General features: G+C 45.1%; 1 protein-coding gene across 3 annotated transcripts in view; it reads right to left on the bottom strand.

Moving 5' to 3' along the window:
* The window catches only part of LOC139061299 (calcium-activated chloride channel regulator 1-like), a 332,028-nt gene that overhangs the window by 97,488 nt on the left and 222,116 nt on the right, over positions 1 to 12,424 (bottom strand). For all 3 annotated transcript variants that reach the window (XM_070541075.1, XM_070541076.1, XM_070541074.1), the window contains one exon: positions 9,139 to 9,423. In XM_070541075.1, coding sequence (XP_070397176.1) covers positions 9,139 to 9,423 — 285 coding nt within the window. The remainder of the gene's footprint in view (positions 1 to 9,138; positions 9,424 to 12,424) is intronic.

Genomic DNA, 12,424 nt, shown 5'->3' with positions numbered 1-12,424 from the left:
ACAAGCACGAAACAAGCATCTGAACCACATAATTTATGATAAGGTGCTCCTGATAACAATGCCAAGCACGCAGTGCTCCTCGTAAATGTTGTCCGGTACAGATTACTGTTGCACAAGCTGCCGCAGCGACGGCAGCTGGCGACGATGGGAGGGACGTGCCTGGCCATTCGTATGTAAAATAAACAGCGTAGGAACCAATTTTCATGTTGCAGCACTGCTATGGGCGGTTGTGTGCTGTCAAAATTACTATTACTCCCATAACCAGTAATACACTAAGTTGCCGTTAGTGCAATTACTCTAAAGCAATGAACCATGTCATAGCCTCTCATCATTTGCAGTGTTAGTTCTCAGCAGCTTCGCTGGACATCCACTTTTCAAGTCTGGGTGACGGGTCCATTGCTGTATTCTTCACAAAAACAAAGATTGTTTCCGCGTAAGGCAAAATGAATTAGGCAAAAAAAGAACACCTTGCAACCATTTTCCCGTTCCCGCTTTTGCGATTGCATTATTAGTATGCTTGATACTGTTACGTTATTTGAGCACTAACGCAACGGGTCTCTCTTTGAACTTGTGCGTTTATTCATGAGTGTAATCATGAATGCGCCTGTTTCTGCATATATATATATATATATATATATATATATATATATATATATATATATATATATATATATATATATATATTTACGCATGCTAAATGACAATATAGGAGAGAATCACACGATTCAGGTAAATGCATGCGCACCAGCGAAGAGAAATAACAGCAGAGGTGGGCAATGGGCCAGATCAGTGATGTTCCCAAGGGAGAAACAAAGGTTTCATTCTTTTCTTGTGTACAGACTCCAGCTTATTAGAATCCGCGAAGGTGAGGCGGACACATGTGGTACGGCCTCTAAAAAAAATAATTGTTTTTTTACTTCCAGGCCGGGCCTGGCCACGCAAACGTGGGATTTGGCTAAGCCTATTAATAAACGCCTGGGCCAGGGCTTCATATCACCTGGCGGACTTCATATCACGTATCGTGCATCATAAAGCAGTCCCGGGCCGAGACCATGCCGAAATTTTACGTCAATGCAGCGCTCTATTCGGAGTCATCACTGATCCGAAGCTTTCAAAAACAGAAGAGCTGTAGTTTACTTTTGCATCTTTGAAGTTCTTGTGCTCAGCTAATTTTGTTCAAAGTTTCAAAATTGATGGAGGCATTCAAACGAAAGAGGAAGTTTTTTATCAGCAGAACAAAACATGAAGGAATATCGCGAATCACACTAGCAGAGCCGACACTAAACTCCGCGTTTTGTGATGGTGCGCGTGGTTGCCCATTTTATTATGCTCCATTCATAGCGTAACTGCCCATTTAAGCACTCACAGTAGATTTCTAATGTGAGATAAAATTTTCTACTCATCAAAATGTTCCCCTCCAGAATAAAGCAATCTAGAGAAATTTAGGTAATTGTCTACTATGCGTAAGCACTGTTTGGTTTAGGTAAGACTTCGTTTTTGCTTAGTTTTGCTTACTTGATATTCCTTGCTTATGCGCGTCTACCCATGGCCTTTCTCGGGGCAAGTAAACCTTGGGCTTTCGTAGACAATGGCCAGAGTTTCTCGCTTCAATGCAATGGCACCAATTGAGCCCGAACGCCAGCCACGAGTGCGCCTCGACGAAGCAGGGCGGTCGAAACGGTGCACCAGCTGCCGCAGTAGCGCATCAGGCGTTGCGTGACGGGCGAGTACATCACCGCGTGCCTTGACACCCTCGCTGTCGCTTTCACAAGCCTGTGTTATGCATGCGTTCCTCGTCGACACAAGCTCTTGCCTGTGTCCTGACTGCGCATCGGTAAGGGCCAATAAAAACACGCCAAGCGTCTCAACGCCCTCGCTTGCCCGCGAGGTTTTAACCCAATAGCGTTAGGGCGCCGTGTCGCAGAGTATCTGGCTTAGGCATCCTGTGTGGACCATTGTTTCATCAAACATTATTCTAAACCACGCATACCCAACGACGCAGGCCCTCTGCGTAGGGCAACGTTACTGAACTAATTGAATTTGTCAAATTAAAATTCTCCAGAAAAAGCCTAAATCATGACTCACTCATGACATACAGATATGATAGCGTGGCACTGTAACTTGAATGTCCGAGAAAACATAAATCTGTTGCGCGGAAACTCAAACACAAATCGCTTTACCGGGAGAGTGTTTTCCAGTTGCTGTAGGAGCGGCGCGCCCCCTCTGTTCCTTGCACACCATCAAACGAGAACCACGAAGTTTGCCTTCGTGCATAGCGTTCACCGCCAGCGTATCTCGGTAAACATTACGGCTACATATGCTGCTGTTGCCGGGAAGCTTGAGAAGCATTCGGGGATTTTCGAATGCGGTCACATTCCAGTCGTAAAGGATATTGGGCCCCCCAAAAATCTCCGTTTGGGCCAAACCGAAGTTTCAAATTGGGCCACGCCCAAATTTAAGTTGGCCCACCCAAGATTTACATGTTTGCCCCACCCTAAATTTACCTTGGCCTGCCCCGGATCTTCTTATCAGGCAGTTAAAGACCATAACCTTCTCAAATTTGTTCTGATCCGACAACTTACTAACTGAAAAATTGCGCGCTTTTCTTGCAATAACAATTTTATACTCCCTAAGGTACGAACTAACTATGGTTCACAAAGAGTAGCATTTGTTTTAATCAAACTTTGGAATTCATTGCCTTTTAGCATTAAATGTGCCTTTTCTCTATCGTCATTCAAACATCAGCTTCGCAATTTCCTGTGTAACCTATAGCTGCGTTTATTGAATATGTCTTTTAAAACACTTCAACTGTACCGTTTTTATTACTGTTTGCTTCGTTTCTTACTACATCTTCAGCCTTGTCCCTATTGCTTTATATTTTCCATTGTATTATTCTTTTGCCTCATTATGTAAGTGCATTTGTATTTGCATTTTTGTATTTTTATAATTCGCTGCTTTTTTGCTGTCATGTAGTATTATTGTTTCCTTCTTAACCTTATAAAAGGTCCCCCTACAATGGGGTTTACACTATGGGACCTTTTTCTGTAGTACCGTATAAACGCGTGTAAGGGCCGCACTTTTTTTTACAAATTCGAGGGCCTATTTTCGGGGTGCGGCCCATACACGCGACATACGAAAAAAATTTTTTTTTTCAAGTAAAAACAGACCAATAAGTGAATGCGCGTTTATTTACAATAATCCTCATCAATCATCACTATTTACAATCAGTCATCATCACTCGCGGAGTCCTCAGACTCCGAGCTGGTGCTGCATTCTTCTGGCTCATCGCCCCACAAGTCGTCGTCTTCAGTTCCGTCCAAATCGTTGGAAATCCCGGTCACTTTGAAGCTGCGGGATACAATGTCCGTAGACACCGAATTCCACGCGGTCAAAATCCAGCCCAGCACAGTCGCGAGCGGTGCCCTCTTGAGCCACCCGGTCGGAGTCTCATCGTGATCGCCGTTTGCAATCCATTCCGAGTATTGCCTCCGGAACTCAACCTTAAAAGGCCGGTTAATGCTCACGTCCAGTGGTTGCAGCACGCCGGTGAGGCCGCCCGGAATAACGGCCATGTCTGTGCGGATACTGCCCAGTTGTTTTTTGACTCTATCCGTCAAATGACCGCGGAAGCTATCCAAGACGAGCAGCGATCGTTTGGCCAACATCGCGCCTGGGCGATTCTGCCAAACGCTCTTGATCCAATCGAGGACGAGCTCATCATCCATCCAGCCCTTTTCTTGGGCTCGAACTACAATTCCCTTGGGGAAAGCCTCATTCGGAATCCTCTTCCTTTTCAAAATCACATACGGGGGCAGCTTCCGCCCGTCTGCAGTGACGCACAGCATAACTGTGCACCGTTGGCGCTCCGCGCCAGTTGTCCGCACAGAAACGCTCTTCTTTCCTTTAAGCTCAACTGTGCAGTTCTCAGGACAGTCGAACCACACGGGGGTCTGGTCGGCGTTTGCTATTTCCGACAACATGTAGTTGTGCTCATGGCGCATCCCGATCACGTACCTTTGAAAGTTCAGCACCTTGTCGGTGTAGTCGGGGGGCAGCCTCTGGCACAGCGTGGTCCTTCGCCGAAAGGATAGGCCCTTCCTCTTTAAAAATCTCCGCAACCAGCCGACGCTACCTTTGAACTCCTCGCGGGGTATGCTTCTCGCACGCGCCAAAGCTTGCGTCTTCACGCGCAGCATGTCCGTCGTCAGCGCATATCCATTGTTCCGCACTTCCATTGCGTAGCGGAACAGCTCTTCTTCGAGCTCAGGATATTTGCATGGCTTGCCTCGAAAAGCACGCCTTTTGGAGCTGGTGGTCTTCAACGCATCCTTCTGGTTGCACCACCTTCGGACGCACTTCTCGTCCACGTCAAATTTTCTACCCGCCGCACGCTTGCCATGGTCGAGGGCAAACTCCACTACCTTCAATTTAAAGCCTGCCGTGTAGCTATTGATATGTTTGCCCATCGTGCTAGAATGGCAACGCTCGAGGGCAATTCGTGAAAAATAAAGCAGAGCACACACGAGAGCTGCAACAACAGCGTGCGCCCACGCCAACAACGCTGCTACAACTCGCGTGCCTTCGACAGTCGCAAAACAAAGCCGGGGTGGCCAGCATGGTGGCCAGGGCTGATGATACCGATGACGATATGGATTGCGGAAGCTCGCGGCAGAAAGAAAATATGATGATAATGATGACCCGCGACATCGGCGCCATCCGTGGGCGGCATCTGGAAGCTTCCGTGCGCGCGCATTTTGAAGGCTAATCACACGTGGGTCGTGGAAAGTTCGGGGTGCGGCCCTTACACGGATATTTTTTTTTAAATATTTGCTTCGGGAAGTTGGGGGTGCGGCCCATACACGGGTGCGGCCCTTACACGCGTTCATACGGTAAATACAATATTTTTGTATCTGCACTAAGCATTTAATAAACTTCAAACGTCAAGTTGACCGAGCCCAAGATTTCTGTTCGGCCACCACAAAACTGAACTTGGGGCACTCAAAGTTCAAGTTGCCCCCCCCCCTCTATATAAGGTGGCTCATCCCGAAATTTTAGTTCCCCCCTCCCCCCCGCACATTTTAACATTGCCCACCCTCAAATATCAGTTGGCCTACTTTCAAATTTCAAGTTGACCCACGTTCAAATTTCAAGTTGGTCCATCCCCAAATTTTACGTTGGTCCACTCCAAATTCCGAATTGCGTCACCCAGAAATTTCAGTTGGCCCACCCATATTGTACGCGTCCCCATGAATTTTCTCAGGAGCACTATGTAGCTCTTTCGGTATTTTCCTTTTATCTTAGTTTGCTCTAAATTGTTCCCGACCACTTAGAACTAGAAATGGTTTACTTTTACAGTATCGCAGGGAATAAATGCCTTAACTTTTCAAATTACGCGCTTGTGAACAAATACAAGGCATTATGCTATTTGCGTGACAGCGAAAGTGAGCGCACCAAAGAATGCTTGCGCATTATATATATAAGACTTGCTATTATGAAAAAAATGTATTCTTTAAAGCTCCGTTTTCCTTGGCAGCCGACTAGCACAACACATTTTACCTAACTGAATGGCTGTTACACTACGATACACAACAGAAACTACCCGAAACAATTTGGAATACATGGTATATTGAATAGGATTCTAGTTGGTATGGCATAAATTTTATACAAGTAAGCCAACACAAGCGATCGCAGAAAATATTTTGGAAAACATGGAGAGAAAGGGTGCTTGGCAACTACGCTGCTACTTCAATAAAATTATCAATAAATAGAAAAACTGTGAGGAAGAACGAAGTATAGATATATTGAGCAAGTAACAAATGGAGTTCAGCACCTGCAGCTCACAAGTGATTAGCACAAGCCAGTAAGACCAGGACATATATTGAAAGTTGACCTTTTTCGTGAAACATACTCAGCGAGTAGTGACAACGTAGCTCTCAATAATGTTTAGTGGTGTGCTCATGTTAGGATGCGAAATTGTCAAACGAAATTGTCCACAGAGCGAAAATTCCAGCGTCTGTCGTCTGAAGAATTGAAATGGCACTAAACTCGCAATGCCACTGTGGGCGACACCACGTGAGCAGGTAGCCTCAGTGGAGCAGAACGGGAGAAAGAGGCCATCTTCGGCCGCATTAGCGCGCCTGGTGTACCACGAATGCAGAGGGCATCGCCATGACGCGTCCCCCAACACACATCGCCGCCCCGGTTGGATGCAGCATTGGCACCACCACCTGCTCCTGATTGCTGGCTCAGGCTGCACGTACGGCTATGATACATTACTCGCCACGCAAAACTAGAAAGACTGCTTAGCTCCGTTCAAATAAACGCTAACTCTTTCTCATTCACAAGTGATAATAAATGAAGGATTTTTTTTTCATTTGTCCATTCATTTTTGCGAGCAACAAATTGGGTCCTGGAAGACGACTTGACAACCAAATTCATTACAGTGCGTAGTCAAGTGCATTTCTAAGCATGTGTGTCACAGATAAGTACGTTACCGCAAGAGGTACTTCATGCAATATCTGATGAGAGGCCTCACACTTTTCGCGTTGCTACAGATGAAAAATGGGTGTCCTTATTTATTTGCGCCATTTACTTTGCATAATCCCATTTGCTAAAACAGATTCATTCAACAGCTCACACTTTGGTGTGATCTTGTGATTTATTTTATTTCTATTGTTTTAATCATTACAAAATTTGGCTTCATTTTATTTATTTAGAAACTTTGGCAGGTATGCCTTTTTCTCTGTAAGCTGGCTTTGAGTTTTTCAAATGTCTTAACTTTTCACTTTGATGTACAATTCTGCATAGTGCATTATTACTAGAACCTCCCATATGTCACTGTGTGACAATCAGCTCGCTTATCCACACTCCAATCTGTTCTTGAATATTAGTGTTGAACTAGTCCTGGAATTATTAATGGCCTCATTCCAGTCACGAATCAGCCACAAGGCAGTACTGTTTATCCTTCATGTTATTGTTTTTTTTTTCGGTCTTCTTTAACGCATATTTGCTGATCCTCGTTAAAATAAGCAGAGCATTACCTGCATTAAAGAAACAGTGTTATATTTTGGAAGGAACTACCAACCGGTTCAGCACATGTACCAAGTGGGAAAGGCCAAATTTAGAAGTACAGCTCATGAGAACATCGTTGAAAAGATGACTGACACATCTTATCTGGAATTTTTGTATTTTCACGGAGAAGAGTTCTGTTTTAGTTTGTCCGAATTAAACAGGAGCATATTTTAGTTGCAAAGGCTAACTGTCTAAACTGGTATAAGCCGGTCTTTATTACATGTAGTCTTAAAGTCAAACTGCAACCGACACCACATTTTAAAAATCTACCATGCGAGTCTATGTAACATGTAATAAGACTAACTAAAATGAATGGTACCTTATGTGCACACGCGCACTTTCCGACAATCTGAACAACTTTCACCTAATTTGGTTTCTGTGCAAAAAAATATTGTGCATTTTAGGGCTTTATTTTGTGCTAAAAGGCGGCCCTATTCAGCAACTTGCAATTTTTTATCTAAAGTGATTGGTGATTAGTGTGCAAGAGCGGGACAATTGCACAATAATGTTTAACACGAACCCGACATGTGAATTAAACAGTATCAACAGCTGAGGTGGCATACCTTTAGAAATTTATTATAATGCATGGTATACTGGTCTCCTTCCAACAAAATGAAGCATTTTTGTACATAAGAAAATGTTTCAACATAATCCTGGTGGCATACTATATCAGGCTGGATTGTTTAGCTGAAATAATTCATTTGGGCTCACCTAAAGTGCTTACGTGTTGGTTGCCGGTTCCTTAAATTTAACGACTGCTTTGCAACAAAGGTATGTCGCGCAATTTGGTGTGCATTCGCTACACTATTGCCACTAGACGTACCCGTTCTTTTCGGGTACATTTACTGCACAATGAGAGAAACATCGTTTTAATGTGAGCATTCCATGAGAAATACTGATAACGGGATAAAGTTGTTACATGAAAATACGTTTTTATTGGTGTAATAAATAATTTGATTTTAAGGAATATCAAGAAATAGTCTTGTCTTTTTCAGGCTGTGCTGTACCTGTGGGGAGCATCAGAGAGTGCGACATGATGTCAACTGGTTGGGATTTTCATAAAACTTCCGACTTTCATTACACGATTCTTCTAGGCTAAGATGGCGTTTAGTAAAAAAAAATAGAACGCCAAGCAGTAAAGACATTGCTTGGTTAATAGGGCAATACAGTGCGTGCAAACGTTTTGGTGCACTTAACTTATTTTAGGTCCATATTTTTATAGCGTAATTGATTTTCATTTCAACTCTTCAATAAACAAATATTTTCACAGCTGTTTTGTCTTCCGTATTGCGCATGCACTTGTCGCCTGCACAATGAACGGAACCTAATTGGTCACCATAGTAAATGTCCATGCAGCAGCATGACACTGGGATATCATGGTCCACATATTCTTGCTTTATATATATATCATGCATGCAACAATTTTGTAATCACAGCACATCTGTCCAGCATGGTCCCAAAAAGGTACACCACACCGGGATAAAAAGAGCATCATGCGAGCAACCATACCCACTGCGTCGAGCACCCCAAGGATACAACGGTGGGGAGGTATATTAAGCACACCAGACCGCGCTCATCATGAACAGCAGGTCGGGTACACCAAGCCCACCAGACTGGGCTTACCCTATATACTACGACGGATACACTAGGTACACCAAACACACCATATCATTGTCTGAAAAGCGCCTATTGTGCAAACGTTAAAAAACATCAGATGCCAACTGGCGGATTTTTCGACAGGGCATCTGAGGCGGATTGCGTATTTAGAAATTTATACTTTGCTCCTACTCACAACAGCACACTTCGAACATTGCACTTCCCTTCACCCATAATATTCCCGTACCCCCAAGATCTGGCCCTGTTAATTTTACCTTGTGTTTCACATCATTCAGGACGCAACGACAACATGCACCTAAGTTTACCTGAGTGCCTCCAGTGGCATTGAGCGCTTCGCTGAAAAAAAGAAACTTTAGCTGTGTCAAAAACACGGCACGAAGGTGCTGAACCAACTGGAGATGCAGTATACTTAACATTGTACAATGTCATAATTGATAACAGGATACTAACCGACTGATGAGGTAAAAACTTGTGCGCCTGACTGTTGGCGCTTTTGATGTAGGCCTCCGACGTACTTTCAGGGCGGTCAGGAAAAAAGTAGTGTTTGCCCTCTGTATCTGCTGCCAGTTGCTCAAGCTTCTCTTCCGCCTCCTCTCCCAACGCCATAGTCACAACTTTCACTTTTGCCGCGAGAACTTCCGGCATAACATCCTTGATAGACGGAGCCTCGTTCTCTAAACCGTCGGTCAAAAGCACAATTGTGGATGCTACTGCTCCGGGAGTGGAGGCCAGCATCTGCACGTAATAAATACAAACTCAGTAGGTAAAGATGAAATGTTAATAGTGGTAGCAACAGTATCATTAAATCTTTATTGATATTGTGCCCACAGAGGAACCCCGCACGAGCCCTTGCGCTGGCACAGCTACCGCTACACCAGAAAATGAAGTAATGCTTCATTTTGTACATTTTTATTGACACGTTTTAGGTACGATGATATTGCTCTCGTGCCCGTGTAAGGGATGCATAGGCTCTGATTCTGAATAGCGACATAAGCTGAGACGTAAAACTAAATTATGCAAAAAAATGCAACTGCATTCAAAAATGCGTACCACGTACGGAAATACAAGATGAAGACGGTAAGTTCTCGTTTGAGGAACAGAGCTCATGTGCTGGCACGGTGAGTGTTCAGTTTCCGGCCGATTAAGCTTAACATTCTTTTCAAGTAGTAGTTCTGGATTTAGAACCGCTGCCTGCAGGTACGCGTCTTTTCATTTATTGTACAATGTTTGCAGCGAAAATGCTGTTTTTGCCCTTCAAGCAATAAAGATACGACCTAATTGGCTGCTTAAACGAGTGTTCAAAATCTGAAACTGCTATTTAGGAACCTCTGAGTGCGCATGCAATACATCTACATTTTAAAATGCATCCGACATCTTGTTCGTAATATTTATTTTCTCGACGCTTCATGTTGACAACCCTACTATGGATTAATGCTACAGGAAGACAACCATGCAAACATATGTATGCATCAGAGAGCAAAAACGATACCATAAAACCGAGTATGAAGCGAACTACAGGTCAGAAGCAGAAAGGAAGGAAGCCACGTAACGTGTCCGCGCACGCCCAAGAGAAGCTATAGCCAACTCGGAGTCATTCACACGTGCGGTAACACGTGAGAAATTACTGTTTGGGCATGATATTTCCTTTTTGTGCAAAGTGTTCGAGTCCTGATGTGTACATGCGTTGCTGCTATTACTCATACGCGAAGCCTCGACCTTAAAGGGCTACAGAATAAAAATCGAAGACTATAGAGAAAGCCCCACATTTGCATTCCTAAGACACGATTGCCATGGTGTATAGTCATTATTCGGGTTATTTTTCAGTGGGTGGCTTTATTTTTGACGCTTTGTAAGCGGCCACCGCGTCACTCGAAAAGCGCTCCCGACAAGCCGGCGGATCTGACGTCACACCTACCCTTAGCAGCCACGGAGCGAACTGTTTCGTTTTCCTCGCGCTGCGCAGTGCAAAATGCAACGTTCTAGTGAGAGCGATAGCATGAGCGTAGGTAATGACTCCGACTTGGATGAGCGGCCGACTGAATGACCACGAACGATAAAGGCGTATACCTACGATCCGTCCGCGTCGTCAAGCGAAATTGACGACGACCCACCGCAGAAGTCCCCCTCCGCGGCACCGAGGGAGTCTGGACAGTGGTGTTTAAACTGTGCATTTCATGCACACGCGTTCGCCTTGGGAGATCAGGGGTGGCATCATAAGTGGAAGCCACATATAAACGCGGTTCCTGCGTCTCGGATCGCAAGCTCGCACCTGTCAGGAATGAGTTACCGAGACGAGAGGCGCACGCCTCATTGACAGTGTTACATTCGTGGTGGTGCGCCCGGCGTGATTCACTCACGCAAACGCTTTACCATGTTTGGTTTCAACAGATTGAGGACGCTTATGCCTGAGGCTATGCAATCTCAGGTGACGTAAGGCAATTGCTCTGCGTTCTCCGCAAAGTGGCTTGCTCCGCCGGCTTCGTTGTATATGTTATGGGTAGCTGCTAGCGCGTAAAACATGAGAGCTAATGCACAATACAGGTGCCGTGAGTACACACTGTACAAAAAAAAAACAACGTAGAAATCGTTGAAGATATAGACGCGTGTAGACCTACCTATACCTACGCCATGGGCGTCTTGCGCTGGAGTTTGAGGTATAGTAGCGGCGCCTGGCGGCGGCGCGCGAAACTTTATTTGGGTAGTACCAGCTTTGGTAGTATGGAGCCCTGGCTGCGGCGAACCACGCTTCTAGCCCAAGTTTTGCGTCGATTCACATTTGTTTCTGCCCTGTTATGAGTGCAAAAAGGCTCGTCACTTTTCACAGACCCCGCTGACCATGCTGCGAGCTAGCCGCATCCTATAGTTTAACAAAAACGGACTCTCCGTGAGACGTAATGCTGGAAGCAGAATGAATCGGTTACGCCGATCCGGAGACCTAGTTCAGCTAGCCTCTAGACGAAGACGAGGTTTTCGAACAGCTCACACGAGGAAGCGGTGCGAATAGTACGGTCGAACAAAGAAAGTGCGTTGCTGCAAACGTCCACTCACTCCGTCGCACGCTCAGTGTGGACGATCGCTCGCAATGGGCCTCGAGGTGGCAAGCGGGACGCGATATCCAGTTTTGCCGGAGCTTTCGGAGGAGGCCGGTAGGGGCGGTGATTTGAGAAATATTCGCTAAAATAATTACTTTTCGCTCACTTGTCCTCAGAAAGGGTGTTGTTTGGCCGCTCTCGGTGCGAAAGCTATCACTGGAGCCTGAAATCTCAGCGACAAATTTTTTATTCACTATCCCTTTAAGGCGACGTTTTTTCTAACTTTAATTGAATATAAAGTTTGCACCTGCAACAGTGACAGTGTAACGAAGATCATACAGTGCTCCCTCGGTCTTGGAAAGTTTAACATCAATTAATATTTCCTTCGTGTAATGAGCCATCTGCTCGGCAAAATAGTAACGTCCGTGGGGCGCAATCATGACAAGAAAGAAACACATGTCGAGCTGGATGTCTCGAACAAGCCCTGTCCTACCAAGTGACTTATATCGGTGCCTTACCTAAAAAGTTGCACTTTCACGCGAAAGCCGAAGCGTCGGTTCTGATAGCGAATTAGTGGGCAGCTATTCAACGTAACGATAGTAGTCTTTTGGCCAAACAAGCTTAAAAAATTGGAGGACGCTTAAGCTTCGCCTTCAAGAGTGGAACGCGACAGCGTTCCCGTCGACCCGCCAAGGGGTGTAAGA

The sequence above is a fragment of the Dermacentor albipictus genome, chromosome 6, assembly GCF_038994185.2.
Source record: "Dermacentor albipictus isolate Rhodes 1998 colony chromosome 6, USDA_Dalb.pri_finalv2, whole genome shotgun sequence".
Lineage (NCBI taxonomy): Eukaryota > Metazoa > Arthropoda > Arachnida > Ixodida > Ixodidae > Dermacentor > Dermacentor albipictus.
This window is presented reverse-complemented; position numbering and strand designations above follow the sequence as displayed.